This window comes from Marmota marmota, unplaced genomic scaffold (genome assembly GCF_001458135.2).
Source record: "Marmota marmota marmota unplaced genomic scaffold, marMar, whole genome shotgun sequence".
Lineage (NCBI taxonomy): Eukaryota > Metazoa > Chordata > Mammalia > Rodentia > Sciuridae > Marmota > Marmota marmota.
The window spans coordinates 6856023-6883991 of NW_026000206.1; the positions used below are offsets into that span (position 1 = coordinate 6856023).

The 27969-nt window shown below is 35.2% G+C and overlaps 1 protein-coding gene across 4 annotated transcripts in view; it reads left to right on the forward strand.

The window, feature by feature from the left end:
- Positions 1 to 8: 8 nt before the first annotated feature.
- Zranb1 (zinc finger RANBP2-type containing 1) overlaps positions 9 to 27969 on the forward strand; it is a 48094-nt gene continuing 20133 nt past the window's right edge. The window contains exons 1-2 of one of the 4 annotated variants that reach the window (XM_048791367.1): positions 9 to 333; positions 14929 to 15782. In XM_048791367.1, coding sequence (XP_048647324.1) covers positions 14966 to 15782 — 817 coding nt within the window. In that variant the 5' untranslated portion in view covers positions 9 to 333; positions 14929 to 14965. Of the gene's footprint in view, positions 334 to 4091; positions 4111 to 13037; positions 13333 to 14928; positions 15783 to 27969 lie in introns of those variants that run through there. The other 3 variants (XM_048791369.1, XM_015498376.2, XM_015498377.2) reach the window with 3 other exon arrangements.

The window sequence follows — 27969 nt, forward strand, 5'->3', positions numbered from 1 at the left end:
GCGCCCGCTTGTTTACCGACACAGGCGGCCTCCCTGCCGCCTCTCTTCCGCCAGATTACCCCTCCTTCCCTGCTGGTCCGCGGCGGCGAGCGGGGTCTTGCGCCCGAGCCGCGCTAGGCCGTAAATACACGGGCTCGTCGCCACAAGTTGGTGTTGGTCTCTAAACTTGTATTTTGGTCCCTTGACCGCTTTCTCTCTAACTCCCGCGGTGGCTTCTTGTTGTAGCCATTTCTAAGAAAATCCAGGTGGGGAGCGACGAGGCGGATGGCGAGGAGGATCTGGAACTCGTGGAAAGATTATCTGGCCTTCCGCTTGCAACAATGATTGCTCAGTGCGAGTATCTCTGCTGTAGTTTGGTGCGGGTCATTTCACAGACAAAATAGCTGTAATTTTTAAGCACCGGTGGCAGGCAGTTTAGGGTAACTGCGTAAGTTTGAAGTTGAACCGGCCCATTATCTTTGAGAAGTACAGGTGTTTTGAAACTCCGTTGCTGAGAATTTTTGTATTTCAGTCACTCAGTTCTCCCTTTCCTTAACTAGGTAGATTAAGTGCCGGCCGTGTTCCCAATGCTTTGGTGTCACGATATAATCTATTTATGATAGTGTAATAAAGGTAATGTATAAAATACTATTTTGAGAACACAGTTGAAAAGAGATCTTAAATTCTTGGAAGTGTTATGTAATGAATGGTTCCTGTACCTGCGGTCTCTCTTAGTTGACTTCCTTATCACTTGTGTAACCTCCAGTGTACCCCTGTGTTGATCAAACATGTTTGACTCAGTGGACAGACCACAAGCCTAGGGGACCGTCTGGAATTTTCATCTTGGCTGATGCCACAGGCCTTTGGAAAGTCATCCAGACCGAGTTTGGGAAAAATAAAGCTGGATCTCGCTTCCTGGTTGTTATTGTTTTTAATTTAATGAGGTCTTTCTAAAAAAAGGTTAGAGCTCTACTGCCTCTTAATCTTTGGCTCTTAAGGTAGGCAGTTGTCTTATACTAAAATTTTATAACATTGTTTTTATTGGGCCATTAGGGGGGCAGGGGGTAGTAGGATAGTAATGACACATTTTACTCCTTGATGGAGGATGTTATTTTGGGAAGAATGTCATGAGGGATTTTTATTTCTGTTGCTATTTCCACACCTTTTTATTAATGTCTCAGAGCATTGGGACACTCGTTTATTTACTCTTAAAATGTGCTTGGGTTACTATGATGAACTCATTCACAACAGTATGTTTTAACCTCTTGGCCTTGATCCAGATCTGTACACTGATAGGTGCTATGGCATTTCACATTTAAAGTCTGAGAATTCACGTAGTTTTGGAACTCAGTTCAGTTGTAAAACACTTGAGGTAAATTTGCTTCATATGAGTAGTTGATACAATGAGAGCCATTCCATGTGCCTTATACTTACTGCTTTTATGTAATAAATGTAAACTTTAAGAAATGGGAGGTGCAAAAGTAGAACTCTGTAGCTTTTTATTTATCTTGGTTCAGTTTTATTTATGTGTTGCTGTTCTCTCCTCCTCTTGACTCTGTTGTTATCCTCTCTATCTGCGCTTTCAACACTTTTTCTCCCAGTTAGGTTGTATTTCATTTGGAGTATTTGTGTTTCACTTATGCTTTGAGTAAATGATATCTGTGTATTTGAAAACTGTCACCTCTTTGCATCATAATATACAGACCTACAGTAAACTCCTTAATAAATATAGAATAAAGTTCAAGCTCCTTGGTGTGGTGTTTATATTACTCTGTAGTAATGCCCTGACTTAGTCTTCAGTCTAAACTCTTGTTTTTTTTTTTTTTTTTTTTGGTGAATCCTTAGTTCCGGCCGAAGTACATTGTTTGTGGTTCCTGTGAAATATCTCTAGAATCTTTTTTATGCCATTCTTTCTCTTTGATATTGTGGATTCATGGATACTCTACTCTGACTTATTTAATTGCTGTCTCTTGAGAAGTCTTTTTGATGACTTCAACCCCAAGAGTTCTGTCTGTTCACTCTGTGAGCCTTTCTCCTTTTTTTCTTAATCTATTCTAACCTGTTCTTATTTTTCTGTTTTTATTCTGCTTCCCATCTAGATTTTCAAGACCTCTGAGAAATGAGTGATATAGTCAGCACTGAAAATATGGATATATATGTCTGACAAAGTATTTTTGGTTATAGAGGTAGTCTGAGATATACAGTGTATAGTTTCCTAAGTATTGGAGTTTCTGGGACTTCAGTAGTCTGAGACAAAACACTTGAAATTATGGCTCTCTTAAAAAGAGTTTGGTTAGTATGTTTGTTATCAGCTCAGTTCATCTTGTAGAGGATGGTTGGCATTTTCATAATGGTGTATTATTCAAATGAAGATAAGTACCACAATTTTGTGGTTTACTTTATATTTGTGTTTGGAGCAGATATTTGGTTTCGAGTTTGGCACCAGTGACTAAAATTGGCTATTCCATATTTGTATATGGGTAACATTTAGCATCAGAGAAGGAGAAAATCAGTAGCCTCAGTTTACATTCTTAACATGCTGCCAGCATCTGAGGTTATCATTGATTAATAAGGCATATGGGACATCAGAATATGTGATTCACTGCTACCTGTCAACATTGTTGAAAGAAAACACAAATGAGCTGAACCAAAGTATTGTTATATTCCAAGAATAATACATGTAATTATGTACTTAGGTGGATGCTGATACATTTGGAAAATAAATGGTGTTTGTGAGAATAGGAGGTATGGTGTTTTATGGATACATAGTCTTTTTGCAGTAAACCATCCCAATTTACTTACTGTATCTATGTGAAAACTTGTTCTTTCTAGTTCATCAAAATAGTTTTCCTCTTCAGACTGTCCAGTTTTTTTTTTTTTAATTAGAAAGAAGCCTGTATGCTCCCAACCCTCCACTCTTTTCTGGTATAACTAGAGCTAAAATTAACATGTTACTTTGTGGAACTAGTGGGCATTTTTACTTAGGCTACTTGCATTCATAAAAGTCACTTTTATAGAATTGTATTAGTAATTTCACTGCTTGAGAAATGTAGATCCCCTAAGCATTCTTTGCTTTCTGAGTGGTGGTATTTTGGTTAAGATGAAGTTTTTGATAAGAGCTGTCTGTTTGAATTTTAAAATGGAGATTGGCCAGCTAAATTGAATATAATATTGATAATTTTTCCGTGGCCTACTGAATGGAACTTATCAGTAATAAAAAAGTGAAGTTTCCTTTGTTTTTATAATTTATGTTGAAGACCAACTGTCTCGCTTCCTTTTCAACTAAGACTATACAATTTTGGTTGTTTTGTCAAGTCATATTTTTATCCATAGATACGCATTACTGGAATTTTTACTAGCAGTGTATGAACACTTATTATTGTCTTTTTAAAAAATTTTAGTGCTCCTAGTGAAGTGGCATATCCTTGGTTTTATCTGAATTTCCCTAATGAGTGATAATGTTGAACATCTTTTCATGTGCTTATTGTTGGTCGTTTGTTTATCTAGAGAAATTTCTATTCTAATCCTTTGCTTGTTTTTTTTTCCCTCCTCAGTCAGGTTTTGTTGTTGTTTAGAGTTCTTTATGTATTCTAGATACAAGCATTTTTTTCATGGGGGAGTGTCAGGGATTGAACTTGGTGGCACTTGCCCACTGAGCCACATCCCCAGCCCTATTTTGTATTTAGAGACAGGGACTTATTGAATTGCTTAGCACCTAGCTTTTGCTGATGCTGGCTTTGAACTTTCAATCCTCCTGTCTCAGCCTCCCAAGCAGCTGGCATTACAGGCGTGTGCCACTGACTATAGGCATCTTATCAGATAAATGGTTCGCAAATATTTTCTTCCATTCTTTGGGTTTTCTTTTCAGTTTCTTGATGGTGTCCTTTGAAGCATACGTTTTTTACCTTTGATGAAATTCAGTTTATTGGTTTTGTTACATGTGCTTAATCCAGAGTCATGATATGTATCTTTGTTTGCATCTAATAGTTTTATAGCTTTAGCTTTTGAATTTATATCTATGATTATTTTGAGTTATTTTTTTTAAATATTTATTTTTAGTTATAGCCAGACACAATATCTTTTATTTTTATGTAGTGCTGCGGATCGAACCCAGTGCCTCACACATGCCAGGTGAGTGCTCTACCTCTGAGCCACAACCCCAGCCCTTGAGTTAAGTTTTGTAAATAATGTGAAGTAGGGTCCCAAGGTAATTTTTTTGAGTGTGGCTATATATTTGTCTCTGCACTGTTTGTTGAAGTTTACTTTACTTCAATAGTATAATTATTCTCAACTACAAGTTGGTTATTGTAAGATAAAATTCCTTGGATATATGAAATTATTCCTGTTCTACAGATGAAAAGGATTTTAGTGTTGTACATTAGGTTGTAGCAATACACTTGTGATTAGGTTGTAGCAATACACTTGTGATTAGTTTCTGAAGACAGGGTTGATTTCTGTGATTTATTTATTATTTTGTTACTAGTGATTGAACCCAAGAGTGCTTTACAACTGAGCAACACCCCCAGCTCATTTTATGTTTTTTTTGAGGCAGGGTCTTGCTGAGTTGCTTAGGGCCTTGCTAAGTTGCTGAGACTGGCATGCCTGGCAATTTCTGTGATACATACATATATATATATATATATATATATATATATATATATATATATAATATTTTTTTAATCACTTCCAAATCTTTTCCTTTTTTTGTTTGTGTAATTTTATTTTTATTTTCTTGGTAGTAGAAGTATTTCTGACTAAATTTTTTGGGGGAATACTTTTCCTTTGATAATGGCAGAATATTGAGTTGCATTTTTTTTGACTAAATGATTAGTAAGCAGCTGTCACATGCAGATACTATTTATAGAGAGAGAAATTAATTTTTCACAGTTGAGTGTTAGGGGAAAAGAATAGTCCACTAAACTAAATGCTGTGGCAGGTATTTGTCTTGCATTGTTCTTGGTCCTAGTGGGAAAGCCTCTCACCATTAAGCTTGATGTTACTGTTGGTTTTTTGGAGACTTACTTGTATCACTGAGGAAGTTCTCTATGCTGATGGTTTATCATTGTTTCTTTCTCTCTCTCCTGGGGATGGAACCTGGACCTCAGCCTCACACATAAGCTGTATACCTCCAAGCTGAGTGTTTTCTCTAATTACTTATACATAACAATAGAATGCATTTTGACACATCAAACATATATGGAGTGTAACTTTTCATTCGGCTGATTGTATGTGATATAGAGTTACACAGGTCATGAGGGTAGTAATGTCTTTGATTCATTCTATAATTTCTAGCCCCATGGCTGTTGTTTTTTTTTTTTTGAGATGAATGGGTGTTGGGCTTTGTTAAGTGCTTTTTCTGCATTCATTGATTGATATGATCATGATTTTTCTTTAGCCTGTTGATATGATGGATTATATTAATTGATTTTTTAAATTATTGAACTTGCCTTGCATACCTGCAATATGATTTGATTTGATTTGCCAACATTTTGTAGAGCAGTTTTTCATACATATTCATGATAGAGATTGAGAAGACAATGTTATTTCTTCAGTTTAAGTCTGTCAGGTCTGAAGTATATTTGCAAAAATTTAAGATGGAAGAAACTTTGGTTTCTTCTCTTCTTTGAACCATACCTATAAGTTGTAAAAAGAATCTATAATCTTCAGTTTTCCCAAATGTTTTAACATTTCTTCTCAAACCCAAACTCTTGTTTTATTACTAGATTCAACTGTTGTACCATTATTCTGTAAAATTGCCATGAAAGTTTTTAGATCCTTTTAATTCTCCACAGTTCAGTAAATAGTGAATACTACCACAGGTCCCTGGACCACACTTTTGAGTAGCACTGTCCTAATATACAGTTGTTGTAATAAGAGGAGGGAAAATTTAAGTTTTTTTCATTATCTTTGGAAATAGGGTATTTACAGAATCAATAAACAAGATTTTAAAGTGATATTTCACATAGAAAAATAAGAGATCGATAATTAGCATTTAGTACATGGGATGGGAATCCTAGAGAGCATCATATTTGCTCCCTTAGAGAAAATTGAGATTCTGAGATATAAATATATTTCACTATTTCAAAGAACAGTAAGCTTTTCTTTAAAACAAGGTCATGCATAGGCCCTATAATTCATATACATTACATTTGTGTGGACTCCTTTTTCAATTGGCGGAATGAAAATGGAAGGCTTTTCTATTCTTATTTGGTTGACATGGTATGATTTCTTTGAATTATCTGGATTGATGTATATTAGGCTAAAGAAAGTTAGGCTGACAGTTATTAATAGTATTTTCTTTGTCAGTGATTGCCTCCAACCAAAAAATACTCAAGGCATTTTATAATCTAAAATTGATGTGATTATTCCAAGTTGTCCTTTTCCATTCAATTCTTCATGCTAAATTTAGTGTATTTTGTTTTATAAATAACTTTTCTAGGTCCATCTAAATATGCTTTGGGAAGATTCATGTAATTTTGTCAAGTTAAATGTGAGAAAAATCTTTTTTTAAATTTTTTTTGAAAATATTCATTTAAATATTGCCTATTAGTAGTTATCTAAGAGGTACTATTCAGTAAGATACTCATGTGGTTTAATAATCCAAATTTTGGATGGTAGGAATAGGAAACTATAAGCAGCAGTATGCACATATATTTATACATAGTGTATATAGTGCAGACTTGAATGCAGAATGCCTGGGTTTAAACTTTGGCACTGCCTTTTAGTACCTTGTGACTTTAGGAAAGTTACTCAACTTTTGTGTCTGTTTCCAGTCTTTAAAATTGGGCACAATTGTCAGGGTTCTGAGAATCAAATTAGTAAATATAGATAAAGTGTTAGAACTATGTTTAGCACATAGTAACTGCTTAGCAAGTTTTAGCTGTTGTTTTCTTTTTTTAGTTAATAAGGCTGACCCTGGCAAAACTATGAAATAGACAAAGTTGGCCTAGGTATTTACCTACCTCTAATGATTTGAGTAAGCAGGGCCTTCGCTTTGTTGCTGTTTTTGGCATTTCTTTCCAGATGCCTTTAATTAAAGTTTTACCTACCTGTTCTTCTTGTCCATACAATGATAGAAAAATCCTTATCCTATTTTTGTTAATCATCATATCAGAAATAATGAGAAAAGTGATCTAACTGAATGACTTTATATTATTAATAAATAACATTTATAAATTAGTTTTTTGAAATCAAATGACTTTAATGGATTAGAATTTAGGCAAAATAACAGCATTGGAACACATAACAGCATTGGGAAAAATATACTTTTGGAACCAGATGGTAGGTCTGAATTGGTATTAATTTTGAATATTTCATCCATTTGGTTCTGTCTTATTTTTGCAGCTTTTTCTTTCTTTTATAACTGATAAATTATCTAAAAGTTCCAAGTTTCTACCCCTCCTTTCTCTGTCACACAGGTAACACCTGTAGCATTTGATTAAAAGGGTGGCCTAGAGGGTTAGGTACAGTAATGACCTTTGGTTCTTGAGGATAGTTTGTAAGTTGGAACTAGTGTGTTCACAGTGTTAACAGAAAAATGGATAGAATAATGAAAAATTAAATTTTGAATATGGTAAACATGTTTAGAGTCATTGCAGAGGTTTTTTTAAATTATTATTTGTGGTGGTGGGAGTCAAACCTAGGACTTCTCACATGCAAGGCAAGGGCTGTACCATTGAGCTAACCTCTCAGTCCTGTTCTACTGTTTTTTTTTTTTTTCTTTTTTTGAGGGGGAAGAAAGGGGGAGCACATAACTTTTATAAATATTTTCATGCATTAGGATTTCTAGAAAACGCATTAGATACAGGGTTTTTTTATGACCTAAGGAAATAGAAGGACTTGGAAACCAGCTCAAGGGAGGCCATGTAGACTGACCAGAGTGGAGTGGAATTCCTGAAGCCAGGTGCCATGACAAACTTGGAATGTGCCCTTTTCCAAAAAGTAGATTCATAGACCTGTTGTAGAAGGTGCCCCATTTACCAAAGCCAGAATTGAAGGGTCCTCTGTTAGCTCTGTGAGAAACTTGAAATCATTCTAGAAAAAGCCAGACTGACCTCTAAAGTAATTTCTTTGTAATTTTTCTTGTCAGCCAACTTTGAGTAGGAAGAATGGAAACATGGGCTAGTCATTAAGGTCTGTTGAGTGCGTGCAGTGTGACCCTTGGCTGTAATCCCACAACTCTGGAGGCCTAGGCAGGAGCATAGCAATTTCCAGGTCAGCCTCAGCAATTTAGTGATGACCCTACCACAGAATAAGACTTTCAGGCTGCGTTTCTCACAGGGTTCTGTTTTACTGTTTTTAAAATGTTAGATGGAGCTGGGCATGATGGCGCATGCCTGTAATCCAAACAGTTTGGAAGACTGAGGCAGGAGGATTGCAGGTTTGAACACACACAGGTTGTGTGTGTTCAAACAAATCTCAGGTTGATCACAGCCTCAGCAACTTAGGTTGTGAGCAACCTAGGGAGACCCTGCCTAAAAGTAAAAAGGAGTGGGAATGTGGCTCAGTGGTTAAGCGCCTTTGGGTTCAATCCTTGCCCCCGCCCCCCCCAAAAAAAGTAGTTGGATTGATATACACTCTTGGGGTGAAATGCTCCATTTCTATACATGTTTAAGGAGACCATAGTCTTTCATCTAGATTGTAGGTTCCCTGAGCCACAAGGATAGTGTTTTATCTAGTTGTGTTTCTCTATATTCCTGAGCGCATATTGGACCTTTGTTTGCTACATTTAATTTGTTTGGGATTATAATTTAAAGTGCTTGACTCTGTGGTATTGTAAAGTACCTATTATGCCGAGGTGAGTTCCAGCATAGCTGAAGACATATATGTATTGTTTCTGTTCCCTTTTCTTGTAATTCTTGAAGAACTAAAGTGTTTAGTTTAAAAAAATTGATGTTCTCCTGAAATGACGAGAAGATACATGAAAAGAAAGAGCATTATTTCATGTTAGATTTGACACAACTGTAAAAAATTTCTAGATCTTATTTTATTCTGATCAAGTTTCTAGTAATGTAAAAGGAAAAGCAACCTAGTATAATTATAACTCTTACTTGATGCATTAATTAATTGATGCATTCTTTTTTAATGTAAAATTTAAAAAATATATACATACATATATGTATATATATACATACATACACATATACATACACATACACATATATATACATATATATTTTGGTTACAGTTGGACACAATATCTTTATTTTATTTATTTTTATGTGGTGCTGAGGATGGAACCCAGTGCCTCACACATGCTAGGCGAGTGCTCTACTGCTGAGCCACAACCCCCAGCCCATTTGATGCATTCTTGACAGACTAAATTGTAAATTTTAAATTCTTTGTTATACTTTAAGGATTTAGGATTGTTTTGAATGAGGTAGATGGAGTAGTCGAAGGGTGATTCCTTCAGTTAAGTACAGCATAGTTCAAGTAAGGCCAAGGTAGGTGTTAAATTTCCTTTGTCTTGCTTGTCCACAAATTCCGTGGAAGAATTCACAAGCATGCTTAATTCAAATCTACTCATTTGAATCAGATATCATGGAAAATAGTGACCTTTTTGTATAGGAAGGCCAGCTCTCTTGAAATATCCTGATCATTGATAATTTGTACACAGTTTCACATAAGATTTAGTACTATTTGAAGACACTTAGTGATTGCAAAAGTTTTGTCCTTGTCCCCTTTACATAGCAGAATTGGTTAATCAGTTTATAGGTTTTCACATTTTGAAGGTATAAGTTTACTGTAGAATGATGAAGTTTTGGATAATGAGGGAAAAAATTTATTGAACGATTTTATGGCTCTTAGTGGTCTAATCCCTTCAATTTGAAGATGGGAAAACTGAGGCTGAGAAACCTGAAATTCTGATAAAGAATTGGGTTTTGAATATGTTGAGGTATTTGTTAGAATATTTGAATGGAGGTGTCAGGTAGGCAGCTGGATTCATATATCTGGAATTGAGGGAGAGATCCAGCCTGGAAATGTAAATTTGAGAGTCATCCCCTTATAGGTGATATATTAAAACCCAGAGGTGGAATGAGATCCCCAAGGGTGTTGGTGCTTAGAGAGATTGAGAACCAAGGACTGAGCCTTGGGAGCACTTGGCTCCTTAAGTCCGGAGTATAAGATGAAGCTTAACTTACCCTTAAAGTGGTGTAGGATTTGCTAGAAGCGAGCCTGTCTGTTGTGCTTGTGTATTGAAGGCAGTGCCTTCATGTGTATTATCTTCAAGGGAGGTGACACATTTATGAGTTGGATATGTGTGCGGTGTAATTTGGAGTGAGTATGTGGGCTGTGAGTGTAATGGTAAAGAGTTGAGAGTTTATGCAGTTAGAAAAGAGCTTCAAAAAGAGGATTGTTCTAGTCAGCTGGATGGATTTAGAAAGCTAAGATGCTTAGGAAGCTATTAGAGTAGTACTGACCTGAACTGAGAAAGGTCTGGTAGCAGTGGGGATGGGAAGGAAATAACCGATTGGATAGAACCAGTGCACTAGAAAAAGCATGTATGGGCAAAAGGCAGAATTCAAGGTGATTTTGAATTTCTCTCTTGGGAACAGGGATGTGAATGGTGTTATTAATGTAAACTGGAGAAGTTAGGGTAGGAGTCTGTTTTGAGAGGAAGATAAAGAGTTTAATGGAAGATTTGACAAGCTATTGGACCCCTAAAATGTAATCAGATTTCTAGTCAGTGGGCTAATCATATCATCATCTCTAGGATCCTGTTCTAACCTAGGTGTTTTTCCTGATGATTATTATCAGATAAGTAGGAAAATACTGGTGAAAAAAGAAGAAATGACTATGGGAGTTTTAACTTAAGAGTTAACTAGTACTTTCAATTTTTTTTTTTTTTTTGTATCTAAGTTTTGTAATTCAGAATTACTTCATAATATTTTCACAGAACTTGAAAATTGAGCATGCTTGGAATATCCTTTTTAGATTTATCTGTATTTCCCTAAGAGGTTTTCTGAGCATTTGTAAACCTCCACAGATTTATATTAGTAAGTATTTATGTTAATAAAACTAATAAAAACCCTTAAGAGTGCTGTTAGCTCGTTCTTTGGATAATTTCTCATCATTTGAAACTAACTGGCAACTGAGCTTATCTCAGTTTGTTTAATGGGTTTGTGCTTGATGAAGATTATTTCACTTCCCTAGTTTTTTTTCATAGATTTTTTTAAAGTACGTATTTGGGGGCATTTGTGGTATAGCTACAATTTTGAGGAATTGACGTCAGTGTAGCTAAATTTCTTGTACAGTGTTAGTGCTTTGTAAGTATGATTTAATTAATTAAACATGATAATATAAAAATGTAGTTACTAGCTCCTTCCCAGCCATTAATTATATAGACCATAATATTATTCTCTTTTATTATTATTTGAGTTGGGAAGTTTGTAATTAAAGGAGTTATGAATTTAGTACTGGAAAATGGTTGATATATTTGGAGACATTATTATTCTATAGGTAGAGCTTGAAGCACAAATGGATTTCCTGGTATTGTATTTGAACCAATGAATATTTAAGAGTAGCAGTTGTATCCAGTTTTCCTTAAAGAAGTCCTGTTGAACATTTTATTGTACCAGACAATTTGGCACAGACTAGTTATATTCCTATGCCCAAGTTAATTTATGTTAAAATAATATTTAGTTTTATTTCAGGGCGCAACATTAATTCTTAGAACTGATTGCTTTGAGACTAGTTTTATATACCTTTTAGTATGTTTTGACATTGGAAGAAAAAGAATACTCAGTGTTAATTTCTTCTGAATAATACAAAATTACATAGTTGAGTTGATGTTATCCTTCTTCCATTTCATTTACTAATGGCCACAGGTACCAGTGGCTTTCTCAGAAAATCTTCTCCAATGAATTTCACCTTTCAGTTAGTAAAAGACAACATTCCCACAAAGTTTCAATTCTCCAGAATGGATATACATCATCATTTAGTATAATGCACTCCTCTTAAAACTCTTGAGCTTGGTTTTAGTACTGCTTAGTTACCTGGATTTTCCAAAACAGGCTTATCAGGCAGCTGTATGTCCATCATTTACCAGGCATATTTGATGATTATCATGTTTTTGTGTTGCAGATTGAACCCAGGGCCTTGCAAATGCTAAGTACATGCTGTACCACTGAACTACACCCCCCAACCTCTATATGATGATGATGATTATTTTAATATGTATATTTTTTTAGTTGTCAATGGATCTTTATTTTCTTTTTGGGTGGTGCTGAGGATAGAAACCAGTGCCTCACAAATGCTAGGCAAGTGCTCTACCACTGAGCCGCAACCCCAGCCCTGTATGATTATTTTTTATGACAATATTTTTTTTTTTTTGTCAGCCTTGGACATTTAAGTATATATACCTATACATTAGTTCCATGAAGATTGGCTAAGATAATGTAGGGTCACAGGCTGTTTAGTGAAGTTTACAGGTATATCATAGTAAGATTTATTAAAGCAAGTATGGAGTTTTGAATGTGACTATATTAAGTGAAATATTGAATTTTCTTGCAGTAGTCCTTAATATACGTTCATTTGTTCTTATGGTGTTTCTCATGCTTGTTACAATTTCTGGTAGCATGAATAAGTAATTTACTTACATTTCATACCTGAGAAACTAAAGGAAGAACTGGCTAATAAACATGAAAATTGCCATTTAATTTCTACTGTCCACTTTATGAATGCTTATGATTATCGTTCCCTGCTCTTAAATACGTATTTGGATTGCTGTCAGATTGCGAGTAGTCTCTGTGTACAAACTAAATTTAAAAAAGTCTTAAGTAAGAAATTTAAATTACCTGGGTATGAGGGGGAAAAAAGCAAAAGCAAAGACAAAAACTACTGAAGGAGAAAAAGATTTCAAAGTTAATCAATTTTTTCTTTTGCTTTTCTCTTATTTGGATATACCACATCATATTCCCACTCAGTAATACAAATAATGATAATATTAGTGCGTGTGTGTATACACACATTTAAATTATATAGAAAAACAACATTCTTATTTAATTTGGCTGACCAATCAATTAGCTATTTTTATTGTTGTTCAATAAAAATTTAAATGTAATAGTCTTATTAAAATAAGTGAGAATAATTAAATAGAACTGATTAAAATTAAGCCTTTAAAATACTTATGGATTAATTAGCAGGCTATAAGTGAAATTCAGTTTTGGTCTCCTTTACAGGAATAGCTATTCAGTCAGACAGAACCACTTATCACGTTTTGCAGTATCTCCTGAGGAAGTCAGAATCTGAGCCAGCATGAAGACTGAATCTTGTCTTTGGTCTGATTTATAACTGTGCTTTTATTCTAACCATGTGCAAGGTGGAGGTTATAGCATGGAAACTAAAACCTTAGTAAGTGTGATTTTTATTTTAGCTATTAAATAATAGCCTTTTTAATAGTGAAGTTGTCTTAGAGTTCACACTACATGGGGTGTGGGCTTGGCAGGCAGGAACATAAAAGACTTCCAGAGTAAAAAGACAGCTTTCCAGTTTTGGGAAGAATCCCTGAGAAAGAGAGGGAAAAGTATCTGTTATTCTACCTATGATTTCTTTCTCTTTTTTACTTTAAAATTGGTGGGAGCCAGGTTAGTGGTACATGCCTGTAATTAATCCCAGCTACTTGGGCGGCTGAGGTAGGGAATCACACAGTTTGAGGCCAGCTCGGGCAACTTAAGTGAGACCCTGTCTCAATGTTCTCCCTGCCCCTAAAAAAAGAAAAAGAAAAAGAAAAATCGGTTAAGATGAGTAAAGAAAGGATTTAAGGAAATGAAAACATTGGTTTTAATGTCTAAATTTAAGCCATTAAAGAAGTCTTAATTGGGGCTGGGGGTGTAGCTTAGTGGTAGAGTGCTTGACTACCATGTGCAAGGCCCCGGTTTGATCCTTAGTAATTCATTGTTTAAACTTGCCATGTAAATTTCTTTATTTATGACTTAGTAAGCTCACAGTGGGATTCTAGAAACTTTTAAATAATGAATATATTTTAGTATGAGTTGAATTTTGAATATATTTTAAAATTTCAAATGTTAAATAATAGTCAAAATTATATTGGCATGATTATGCTGATAGTTATTTCAAGAAATGTTCTATCAATTTGATTTTCCCAAGTATTGGTAATATGGGTTTGATTTTTTTTTTAAAGGCATTCTTTTTAATTAATTAATTATTTTTTATGTGGTGTTGGAAATCCAGTGCCTCACATGTACTAGGCAAGCTCTCTACCACTGAGACACAACCTTAGCCCATGGGTTTGCTTTTTGTGCTCCACAGAGAACTAGATTTTTCAGATACAGGATATCAAGAAACAATCTATTTTATAAGGTTACTTTGTTAATTATGATGATTACTCCTCAATGTCTTTTTTCTATTTGTGCTAATTAAAAGCAGTGAATAATTGATATTTTTAAGCTGCTTTTCTTCCATACCAAAGAGGATAGAGATGACTTTGATCTTCTGTAGTCGTGAATCAAACATTATAGTAACCTAGATAGCATGATCTATGTTGTTTATAATTTGAGAATGATTATGTTTTGAGGTATTATTTACTTTGTATGCTTTTCCTTTGAGTCTTTTTAACTATTGGATACTTTTCTAAATTGATGGTGATGACCAAGCTGAAATTATGACCAAGCTTTCCTATTATGACTTCCATGTTTTAATTTCTTCCCCTTTTAGAATAAGTGTCTTTATCTCCTGCCTATTTCTTGCATTCCAGAGTACAATTTCATTAAATCCTGAGATTTTTTCCTTTGGAAAAGAGTTTTCTTTGGAAATTTATCCCCTGTATCTCTATGGAAATCCAAAAAGAAAAGTAAAACAATTTAGTATAAAATCTTACATTCCTCTTAATGTATATTTTATAAGTTGAAGGATACATTTATTTTGGGGGCAGATTTTAAGAGGTGGAATTAGTATTTTTTTTAATAACCATGTCCTAATTATTTATAGCTTCCTGCTTGACATAACTCACTTCAAGAAGTGCACAATGTCAGAACGTGGAATTAAGTGGGCTTGCGAATATTGTACGTATGAAAACTGGCCATCTGCAATCAAATGCACTATGTGTCGTGCCCAAAGACCTAGTGGAACAATTATTACAGAAGATCCGTTTAAAAGTGGTTCAAGTGATGTTGGTAGAGATTGGGATCCTTCCAGCACCGAAGGAGGAAGTAGTCCTTTGATATGTCCAGACTCTAGTGCAAGACCAAGGGTTAAGTCTTCATACAGTATGGAAAATGCAAATAAATGGTCATGCCACATGTGCACATACTTGAACTGGCCAAGAGCAATCAGATGTACCCAGTGCTTATCCCAGCGTAGGACCAGGAGTCCCACAGAATCTCCTCAATCCTCAGGATCTGGCTCAAAACCAGTTGCTTTTTCTGTTGATTCTTGTGAGGAATACAATGATAGAAATAAACTGAACACAAGGACCCAGCATTGGACTTGTTCTATTTGCACATATGAAAACTGGGCCAAGGCTAAAAAATGTGTTGTTTGTGACCATCCCAGACCTAATAATATTGAAGCAATAGAGTTGGCAGAGACTGAAGAGGCTTCTTCAATAATAAATGAGCAAGATAGAGCTCGTTGGAGGGGAAGCTGCAGTAGTGGTGGTAATAGCCAAAGAAGATCACCTCCTACTACAAAACGAGACTCTGAAGTTAAAATGGATTTTCAAAGGATTGAATTGGCTGGTGCTGTTGGCAGCAAGGAGGAACTTGAAGTGGACTTCAAAAAACTAAAGCAAATTAAAAACAGGATGAAAAAGACTGATTGGCTCTTCCTCAATGCTTGTGTGGGTAAGTTTCTCTTTTCTGCATTTTTAAAATTGAGATGGGAAAAAGTATTAAAAATTACATGAAATGAAGCAGGGTTAATAGTAATATTGAGCTCATTCCGTGTGATAGTTGTACTCAAAAGTATTCATACACAAGAATTTATATTTGTGATCTTGTCAATTTGGTGCTAAATTGCATACATTTAATTGTGTACATGTCTCTGTATCATTAGGGGAGAAGTTTCAGGTTAAAGCAAACTTTTTACACATTGTTAGAAAAATATACCTGGAGTTTGAAACTGCTTCTCTATTTATTGTAACAAGATGTGACTGAGAAACACCAGCTGCTATTTCTCAGTGTTTGTAAACAGTGTGAGCATCTTGTGATGAGAGGCTTTAGTCAGATGTTAAAAATATCACAAAAATGTGTGACTCCAAGAAGTTGAACAAACATAATATTGACCTTGAAAGTGCCGAGGTTAATTTAACATGAATGCCATGTAGTAAACGTTTGCAAACTTCATGGAACAGATGTCATGTAGCCAGCTGATCCTGTAGTTCAAATCATGATTTGTGTATATTCTGTTTTTTAATGTTTTTGTAAGGAAATTTGAAATTTTCGACCCAGTTACTGGGTCATAGTTGGTAAAGGACAAAGACATGAGAGCAGGGTTTTAATCCAGTTATTGACATAGTTATTTGTGAGAGTTCATTATTTGTGATATAATACAAAAGCTAAGACTATACTTTTCTGTACTATACCATAGTTTCAAGGATTATTTCTGTAGTTCATTATAAAAGGTAACAAACGTACACACATATCTTGAGTAGATTGGATGTTAATATATAAAATTTTTAGAAACTAGGAGATACAAAAGGGATTTATTTACTGTTAGATTTTATTGAGATCAGATTCATATAACAAACCACACCATTGTGAAAGTGAATAATTCAGTTTTGTTCATATTTATAGTGGTATGCAACCACTACCTGTTTAGTTCAAAACATTTTCATCACCCCAAAAGGGAATCCTGTACCAATTAAGCAGTTAAATTCCCATTCCCTAACTGCCAGTCAACTTTCTGTCTCTGAGTTTACTTATCATGGATATTTCATATAAATGGAATTTACATTACATGACCTTTAATTACTTGAATGGTTTGGAACACTCTCAAAATAATATTTTCAGGCTTTAGCATACTATGCATCCTTTTACTACATGGTGGTATTAAAATACACATAGGTTTACAGATAGAAATGAGCTAAACTTCATTTTTAGTGATTCTTAACATTTTGGTGTCATAGAATCTTTTAGGAATTAGGTTTATAGTTTTTTAATTAAGTAAATCTCAGGTTGAGAACCGCTTGATATTATGGTTTATTGAAGCCTTAAAAAGCAATTTTCAAAGTATGTATACTAAGCATCAAATTGTATACTGAGTGTAAATTATAAGACTTTCTTGTTTAAAATTGGGAAAAAAAAATTCCATCCTCAGGCCAACTTTGTAGCTGATAAAATGGAATGAGGAAAGTTGAATTGTTGAGAAAGCAAAAATAAACTAAGCATCAGTAGTACTGAACGGGCATTTCTTACTAGTTGTTGTGTATGTTTCTCACCAGTCATCTTTATGTGGTGAGAGGATTGTGGAGGATGGCAGTGCAAACCTGACATCAGCAAAAGTGGATTCTGGGAGCTAGGATGGTAAAGTTAGAGATGAGAATTTAAATTCAGTTGACTCTGGAATGTCTGTTGTTGGTGCCAGGTGTTTTCAGGGAGCTCACTTCAGCACTCACTGTAGTCTGCCCTTCCCACTGGATAGACAGCATTGTACTGAGAGAATATGGCAGCACTACTTAATTAATACATCGATTTTCTTTTGTTATTGTTTGGAATCATTCCCCTCTGGCCACCTCTCCCCCAACCCCAACGCTGAAGTGCTTTACTACTGAGCCATATCCCCAGCTCTTTTTATTTTGAAATAGGGTTTCTCTAGGTAGCTGAAGCTGATCTTCAACTTTCAATTGTCCTACCTTAGCCTCCTGAGTTGCTGGTAGTATAGGCGTACACCATTGCTCCAGGCTCACTTTCCTTTTAACAGATGAATCTCTGTCTCGCTGCAGGATTTGCTATGTTGCCTCCTTTGAATCTTCTCAAATGGTGCCTTCTCAGTGAGATCCTCTTGACTGCTTTATCTAAAATTTCATCCATGTCCTATACTCCTTGGTCCCAGTTTGTTTTTTTTTTTAATATTCTTAAGTTTTAGGTGGACACAATATCTTTATTTTACATTTATGTGGTGGTGAGGATTGAACCCAGTGCCTCGTGCATTCTAGGCAAGCACTCTACCACTGAGCCACAATCCCAGCCCCTCCCAGTTTTAATTATATTCTTAACAGTTACTTTCTGGTACATTTGGTAATTTTGGTTATTATTTGTATCTCCTCTAAAATTTAAGCTTCCTCTGAGTATCAGGAATTTTATCTGTTTTGTTCACAGCTATGTCCTAATGCCTAGAACAGTGCCTGCTGTGTATCAGATATTTATTAACCAGTGAAAAGGCTTTTTAGAAACCGAGGTTTGAACAAACAGACCTGTAAGGATCCTGTCACTCTTTTGAATTTCTAGATTCATTGCTTTCTTAGCTGTCTCTATCTTGCACTTTACAGACTACTTGGACTTGACCCAGTAAAGCAAACTCTACTTTTCTTTGGCTGTCAGGATAACACTGAGGTAGTCAGTACAATAGTTTTTTAGTGGTTAAGGGTAGAGACACTACTTAGTTCATTACCAGACAATTCGTGAGAAGAGAATCTGAAGTCAAGGTTTTTTTTTCTAACATTAAATTTCTTCATCTTTGTACTTGCACTGATGGCAATATTTGATTTTAAAAAGTCATTCTATGTGTTTCTTAACTTAAAGTTGTATCAGATAAAATTTTTTACATGAAACCGTATTGTCATTGGATCTATAACTTCATAGTTAGCACTTTGTTTTCACTTTTTTTTTTTTTTTTTTTTTTGACTGTGCTGGGGATCTAATCCAGCTCAAAGCTCTCTACCACTGACACACGCCCCAATTTTGTTTTGCTTCTTAAACAACAGTTTTTCAGTAATCTTTGTTATATTTAATTCATCTAGTGCTCCTGCTAATGAAAATGTGAAGGAGTTGAGATTTGGTGAGGGGTGTTAAAGGTATAGGGAAAAAGAATTAAACCAGGCATGGTGGTGCATGCCTATAATCCCAGTTATTCAGGAGCTCAGGCAGGAAGATCCAAAGTTCAAGACTAACCTGGACTGCATAATGAGACTGTGTCTCAAAATAAAATAATAAGCTCTGTGGTGTAACTCAGTAGTAGAATGCTTGCTTGCTTAACCTGTAAGGCCCTGGGTGCACTCCCCAGCTCCACAAGAAAATAACAGAAGAAAAACCCCTACAAGCTTAAGGGCTTGGTGGTGTGGCTCAGTGGTAGAATGATTGTCAAGCAAGCACAAAGCCATAAGTTTGATTTCCACCAAACACACATATACATGTGGGTACATGTGTACATGCAAACACAGAAGAATCAAGCTTATATAGTAGGTACGTGTTGAAACTGGAATTTTTATGCTCAAGTGTTTGGTTGCTCAGTAGCAGTAGCATGAGCACCTTTCAATCAGTGATGCCTTCTGGTGCTCTGAAGTTTTGGGGTTACCTGTACTGTGCACTAATATTTTCTGTTGAATCACTGATTTGTGGGCTAAACTAGAATCTCTTTTATGGAGGAGTAGGCTGAAATGGAATCATGAAAATTGTAATCTTGATCACTTCTGAGCAAGATTGGTCACACTTCCAAGATTTTGACATGTCTAAAATATAGAAACTATCTTGGAATTGATTTTTTTTTTCTGTCAGGTTGTCTATGAAAATATTTCTTGGATTTGATCTAATTTCCTTCTTTTATAACTTGTTGAAAATTAGTATTTGAGGTATTTTCCATATTGATGCCAATTGTATTTTTGGCCCTTTGCTAGAAACTTGTGTACTATGTCATATGCAATGTATCCATGTTAGAGTGTCAGATGTAACTGTAGAAATATCTACATGTGAATAGTATTAAACATATCTGAAGGTTTTTTTCCATCATAAACGCTATACTCATTTTAACAAAAATTGGCAATGCCTGGGCTTATTACATTTTAGAATATTCTTTCTGATTTGTTCTGGTATCTGTATTAAGAATTGTGTATATGGGCCAGGTGTGATAGTGCATGCCTGTTAATCCTGGTGGTTTGGGAAACGGAGGCAGGAGGCTCGTGAATTCAAAGCCAGCCTCAGCAACCTAGCTAGGCCCTAAGCAACTTAGTGAGATCCTGTGTCTAAATAAAATATAAAAAAGGGCTGGGGATGTAGCTCAGTGGTTAAGCTCTCCTGGGTTCAATTCCCCAGTACCCCCACCCCCCCCAAATGTGTATGGATGGACATTTGCGATTTGTCAGTTGAAGGTTTTTCTCAAGAAAACAAATTGTTAAGGTTGTTTTGGTGTTATTTTTCTTTCTCTGGAAAACTTGTAAAACGTAACCTTGTATATTGATATTTTTTCCCTAGTTTGTTTTTTTTTGTACTGGGGATTGGAACACATGAGCTCTTTTTCATTGAGCTACACCCTTAGCTCTTTTTATGTTTTTATTTGGAGAACAGGACCTTACTAAGTTGCCCAGGCTGGCCTTGACCTTGCTAGTCTTCTTGCCTCAGCCTACTCATTTGCTGGATTACAGATGTGCGTCATGTACCCAGCTAATTCTTAGTTTTGAAATTCACATCTGGTCAAACAAAGGGGATAGTACAGTCCAAAGGAAATTAGGTTGACCTTTAAGTTAGTTTTGGGAGATGGTTTTACTATGAACTTTTGTGATTAAAAGGTGATTTATAGCAAAAGTACTATGTCAAAACAAAATGAAATTCCTGTGGTGATTTTACCTATTTAAGACATCTTTGGGAAGATTTTCTAATTTGAGAAAACTCTGGACATACAAATGATTTTGTAGAAATGAGAGAAATTGTGCAGAAATAGGAGGCTTCTATTCTTGAGTTCTCCTTAGCTTTAGAAGTTATTGATCTGCTTCACAAAGATATTTTTATCAAAGCCTTATCTGAAGATACACATAGTAGGGGGCTGGGGATGTGGCTGAAGCGGTAGCGCGCTTGCCTGGCATGCGTGCGGCCCGGGTTCGATCCTCAGCACCACATACAAAACAAAGATGTTGTGTCTGCCAATAACTAAAAAATAAATATTAAAAAATTCTCTCTCTCTCTCTCCCTCTCTTAAAAAAAAAAAGATACACATAGTAAGTATCTTGAAAAACATATTAATGAGATGAATTAGTGTCCACATTTGTATTTTGTTCTTGCCTACTATTGGTCTTATAGGTTCATTCCCCAGTGTACCCTATGGGTTTTTTGGTGATTGACATGACTGATTCAAATAGCTGGGCAGATAGAATAATATGTGGTTTCCCAATTATGTTCACAACCTCATCTCCAGGAACTATTGGTTTGCTACTTTACATGGCAAAAGATAGTTTTGCATACATGATTAAATAAAGGATCTTGAGATGAGAGATTATCTTGGATTATCCAGGTGGCAATGTAATCACAAAGTTTTTTCCTTACAAGTCAAAGAGGGAGAGAGGAGAGTGTGTGTCACCAGAGATGTGAGAGTGGAGAAGTGGAAATTCAGGGCTATGGGCTTAGAGTGAGGGTAGCTGCCTTTAGAAGAAAAGCCAAGGATGTTCTACAGCTTCCTGAAGGAGGAGTACACTTGCCAACACCTTGATTTTAATTTGATGAGACCCAGGTTGAACTTCTGATTTTTCTCAGTAAGAGAAAAAGTCGGTATTGTTTGAAGTTAGTAAATTTGAAGTGATTTGTTAGGGAAGCTATATGAAATAAATACAAATAGCTGTTTTTCCCCACCCCCAACAAATACCATCTTAATTCGACAATTTCAGAAAGCATTTACTTCACTTTCACCAGTTGTTAGCGGGATTGAGTTAATTGTTTTGTAATATAAAGAAAGAAGTTGTGGTAGAAAGACTGACTCACTCCATGTGAAGTAACCATGTCCTCACTCTTTTCTAGACAAAGGCAGTAGAGGTGCTTTTATCTGCTAGCTGTGGTTGAAAGGAACACTGTTACTGGAACTTTTGAATAATGTTTTATGCCTGTGAATATTACTGTTTTCAGTCTTGACTTTAAGTCAGCAAAATAAATATGCCTACATGAAGCTGATTGATGTGTGGCCCAAGTTGATCTGTACTTGCCAATAATTTACAACATTGCAGGATGAGGCCCCATTATTTGAACTTGATTTTTTTAAATTTTTTTTTTTTTTTTTTAATGTGGCATTTCTATTCTTTTTGCTTTGTTTGTGTTGGCTTGTTTCCAGCTTGGTATACTAGAGCCATTTGGGCAATCTATTTTTCATCTTTAAGAATTTTTCCTGTTCTGTGAAATTGCATTGCAGTCATATTGCTTCCATATTGGTGGCTCAGTAGCAGATCTTTGTTGTGGTAAATAATTTTTAGAGCTCATTTTCTGGAAGCTAGAGAAATTGTTCACTATTTTGTTAGATTTAAGTTATGGTTATTTTTTGAATGCTGGATTATGAACTTTGGTTTTTATATTGATGCCAAATTGAGTTTTCTGTTGAAAGATACTCTTCTGATGTAGTGTTCTTTTTCTTTTTCTTTTCTTTAAATATATTTTTTAGTTGTCGATGGATCCTTAATTTATTTATTTATATATGGTGCTGAGAATTGAACCCAGCTCCTCACACATGCTAGGCCAGCACTCTACACTGAGCCATAACCCAGTGTTGTTTTTCTTAATACATTACTTTACATATAAATGAAAGAAGAGCCAGGTAAAAGGTAGCTCTTGGATCTTACTAATAGTCTCCTACATTTAAAACTATCCAAATACACTATGCGTGGCGGTGCATACCTGTCATCCCTGCAATTCAGGAGGCTGAGGTAGAAGGATCACAAGTTTGAGGCCTCCCTCAGTAACTTAGGGAGACCCTGCCTCAAAATAAAATCAATGAATAAATAAAAAAGACTGGAGATGTGGTTCAGTGTAGGTTCAATCCCCAGTACACAAAACAGCAAAAACTATCCAGTTGCTCCCTTTAAACAACAACAAAACCCCAAAACCAAAATAAAACAAATGTGATTTGATGGAAAATACTGTATTAGATATTTCTAGTAGAGTCTAAAATATATGCAGACTCTTCTAGCAAATCTTTGGCAATGTATCCATAAAAGGAAACTCAACTCCTAGAAATGCTGGCAGTGCTTTGTATGTCCTTGGTTAACTCTGATACTCTAATGAGAGAAGTGTGTTTGTGTGTGTGTGTATAGTTATAAAAATTGCAGTATCTTTTCACTATACACATTATTGCTTGTAGATTTGTGCTCTGTTCAAGGTAATTCATATTAATAGGTAGTAGAATTACGTTTAGCACCATGGAAGGAATATTACCTTTAGGTTATTTTTGTCTTGTTTGATTTTTGGAACTTGGGATATAAAATAATAGTTTGTTATGATTTCAAAATGAATTGAGAAAATTTCCAGCAATATAAAAGATTCTAACCTGTAGGGAAACATACACATAATTAACCGATGCTGGGCAGTTTATTCTGGGATTTGAAAATATTTCCTGGTACGTGGAGTAAAAGAAAACTTCTGGGAATATAGTGTGTCTATTAAGGCAAATGGATGGTGATGGCAGGCATAGAACCCTAGCAGTTGATCTTCTGGTTGTCTCTGGTATGCTAAAACACAGTTTCTAAAATACAGTTGATTACACAGCCTTGCCAAATGGTAGTGTGTGCCTCCTATGCTGAGAAAGAGAGTGTATCTTGTGGTTCTTGATTATATGATACTGACATTTGAGTCTACATCATTGACTTAATAAATGATAATACTGAATTAGGAAATTTGGAAAGTCTTATTAAATTATGTCTATTATAGTAGGGGGAAATACCAAGAATAGATACTTGAGTTTAATTTAAAGAAATGTAATAGTTTCTCCTTTTTTTTCTCCTCACCTCCAATCCTGCTGGAGATAATCACTTTTCACCATCAGCTGTTTATTCTGAGAAATTTCATAACACACTGAATACCACATACATTTGACATAGATTTTCCAGATACTACTTTGTTACATTTGATGTCTACATTTGATGTCTGTGTTTCACTCTCACTGGTGCGTTTTTCCTGAAACACTTGAGAATTAGCTGCAGACATCATAACACATTGCCCTAGAATACTTTTGCATGTGTTTTCCAATAACATGGACATTTTTTCTACATAACCACGTATAATCACTCAGGAACTTTAATAATTTAAGTCCATATTTAGTTTCACAAATAGTTTCAGTAATACTGTTGCCTCCATCCTATTTAGTCAAAGCCAATACACAGTACATTGTGTTTAGTTTTATCTGTTGAGTCTCTAATCTAGATCAGTGCCGTTTTTTAAAATTTACTCTTTTATAACATTAGGATTTTTGAAGAGTCTAGTTTTGTAGAATGATTTTCAATTTGAATTTGGAGGTTTCGTTGAGTCTTCAATAGTATTTTCTCCTGCCCTTCTCTATATATATTTGTATAATTTTTTTTGTTGTTTATTTTTTGTTATGGGTGAATGAGCCCTAGGCCTGCACATACCAGGCATGGCTCTGTCTCTGTGCCACATGTCTAGACCTTTTTAAAAATAGTTTTTAAAAATTTGAAATGGGGTTTAAGTTGCTGTGACTGGTCTTGAACTTATGGTCCTCCCACCTTTGCCTCTGGAATAGCTGGGATTACATGTGTATGCCAACATTTTTTTTTTTTTTTTTTAAAGGAGTGAGAAGAATACTACATGGGTAAAATAGTTTTGAGTGCAGTATCTCTAATATCTTTGAATAATACCCTTGTATCATTGAGTTTTTTTTCAGTTAGTTGTGGTAAAATATGCATGACATACATTTTATCATTTCACTCATTTCAATTTATTTATGGTGCTGGGCATTGAATTTATAGCCTTAAATATATCTTACCACTGACTATTCCCTATTCCCCACTCTTATTTTTAAGTGTATAACAGTGACATTTACATTTATGTAGTCTTGCAACCATCATCACCATCCATTTCCAAAACTGTTTTCATCTTGCAAAACATTAAACAGTAACTCCTCATTTCCCCACCCCAATCCCTGACAACTACATTTTTTTTGTCTATGAATTTGAGTAGTTAAGTATGCCAAATGAATTATACAGTATTTGCCCTTTTATAACTAGCTAGCTTACTTCACTTAGCATAGTGTCTTTAAGATTTGTCTATATTTTGGCATGTGTTCGAATTCCCTTCATTTTAAAGACTGAATAATATTCCAGTATATGTATATCATGTTTTATCTGTTCATCAGTCAACAGACATGGATATAACATTTTTTGTTTTAGTCAAAGTTAGAAATTTCTACTGGCTTCCTCTAACAATGTATGAGTTTAGTGGTTTTTTTTTTTCTTAATAGAGTAGACTGTGCATATTATAGAATATTTCGATATAAGAAAAGCTATGAACAAACAAGAATTTATAATCTCACTGCCTGGAGGAAATTTTTGTGTATTTTCGGTCTTTTTATTTACTTACTTTTAATGGTTGAAATTTATATTGTATAATCTGTCATTCATTGAACCTTATATTTTCAGAGAAAATGTTTTCATCTTTTAAAAAATGAATGTGAAATATAAAGAGGAGTTTTCAGAACTGAAGTTAACCTATTACTTACTAGCCGGCAGTATGAGACTCCCTGTGGAGTTCTCTCTGAGGACTATTTGTTACTAAGGGCAACAAGTTATCCCATTTTTATTAGTCATTTGTATTTTGTCTGTGAGTTGTTGATTCATGTCTTTTATTTTCTTTGTGATTTTTTACTAGTTACATGGTAGCTATATAATTATAAATAATATGCATATTAAAATACTACCAGTCATGTTTATTGCAAATATTCTTTTCCCTTTTTGGTGGGACAGTTTATTGTAATTAACATTTGTCTTTTTTCTTTTTGGATTGGATATTGAATACAGAGATACTTTACTGCTGAGCTACATCCCCATCCCTTTTTATTTTTGTTTTTAAGATAAGGTCTGGCTGATTTGCTGAGAGTGTCACTAAGTTGTTGAGGCTAGTCTTGGCTTTTTGATCCTCCTGCCTCAGCTCTTGAGTTGCTGGGATGATAGGCATGCACCATCACTCCCAGCTTATTTTAATTAATATTTTATTTTTGTTGTGTGCAATTTTTTGGATTGAATTAATATTAAAATAATTATTCTAAATATTTTTCACTAATATGATTTATTAAATGCAAATGTCCCTCATTGATTTGGGTGCTTAAAATCATTTTTATATCAAAGTTATTTTGAGGCTTTTATGTGCATAATTTGTACACATATATTACATATATACATATATATTTTTTCTTAATATTTTAGTTGTAGCTGAACTCACAATATATTTATTTTTATGTGGAGCTGAGGATGAAACCCAGTGACTCACTTGCTAGGCAAGCACTCTATTGCTGAGCTACAACCCCAGCTCCTAAATAGTTTTATTTAAAAATCTGACAAAGTCACTTACTATATTTTTTAAATTATTATTTTAAAAATTATTTTGGAAGTAACTACTCCCCCCCCCCAGTTATTTCTAAAAATTGTCTGTTTTACTTTTTCATTGTTTATTGGTTCATTGATTCATTAATGCATTCATTTATTCATTGAGTGTGTTCCAAGCGTGGTGAAAGTCGTTGTGAGACTCAGAAACTGAGTTTATGGTCTGGCAGGAGACTATATTAATTCAGCAAACCAGTGTGCTGCAGAAGTGTGAAGTGCTAGTGGAACATGTAATGTGATCTCAGTAAGAGTTTTGGAGAAGGCTTTTAGTGACATCTTGGCTGAAATCTTGGAAGAGGGAATGGTATTTCAAAGGAAATTGCATTAGTATTAAGACTCCAGAATCAAGAAAGCATGTCATGACTGATAACCTGGGGTGGGGGGGAAGCCATCAGAATGAGTGCTAGTGAGACATAAACCTGCAGAGAATGCTGAACTACAAGGTCTATTTACTTAGGTAAGGAAATTTGGCTCTCTGTATAGTGACAAAGGTAAATCTTTAAAAAGGGAGGTTCCATAATCAGATCTGTAGTTTAGGAAAACTACTCTGACCATAGTGGAGGAAATTGATGAGGAGGGTCCAGCACTTGAAGCAGGCAGACTGCTCAGGCAATTATAGCAGTTCAGGTGAGAGAGCATAGTCTCAGGCTAGGCCAGAAGCAATGGAGTTGGGAAATGGGGATGTATTAAGCGGTACAGTTGGCAAAACTTGAAAGAACTTGGAGGGGAAAAGGAATTAAGAAAGATAACCAGGTTTTTGGCTTGGACCTCTGAGTTGGATAGCGGTGTCATTTTTCACGAGCACAGGAAGAGGGCAAGGTTGTTTTATTTTTTATTTTTTTTTATTAGTTGCTCAAGACAATACAATGATCTTGACATATCATACATTTGATTCAAATAGGGTGTGAATTATCATTTTTCCACTTGTACAGATTGCAAGATCACATTGGTTATATATCCATGTGTATACATACAGCAATCCTCGTGTCAGTTGTATTCTGTTGCCCTCTCTATCCCCCCTCCCCTCCCCTCCCATCACTATTCTCTACCCATTCTACTGTAACACTTATCTTTCTCTCTCTCTTTTTTTCTTCCTTTCCCCCTTACACCATCGTATATGTATTTTGTGAACCCATGAGGGTCTCCTTCCGTCTTCCGTGCAATTCCCCTTCTCCCTCCCTTTCCCTCCCTCCTCTTTTCCTTGTTTCGTGGTAATCTTCTTCTTATGCTCTTCCTTCCTACTCTGTTTTGAGTCACCTCCCTTATATCAGAGAAGATATTCGGCATTTGTTTTTTAGGAATTGGCTAACTTCGATTAGCATAATCTGCTCTAGTGCCATCCATTTCCCTGCAGATGCCATGATTTTGTTATTTTTTTAATGCTGAGTAATATTCCATTGTGTATAAATGCCACATTTTTTTAATTCATTCATCTGTTGAAGGGCATCTGGGTTGGTTCCACAGTGTAGCTATTGTGAATTGTGCTGCTATGAACATTGATGTAGCTGTGTCCT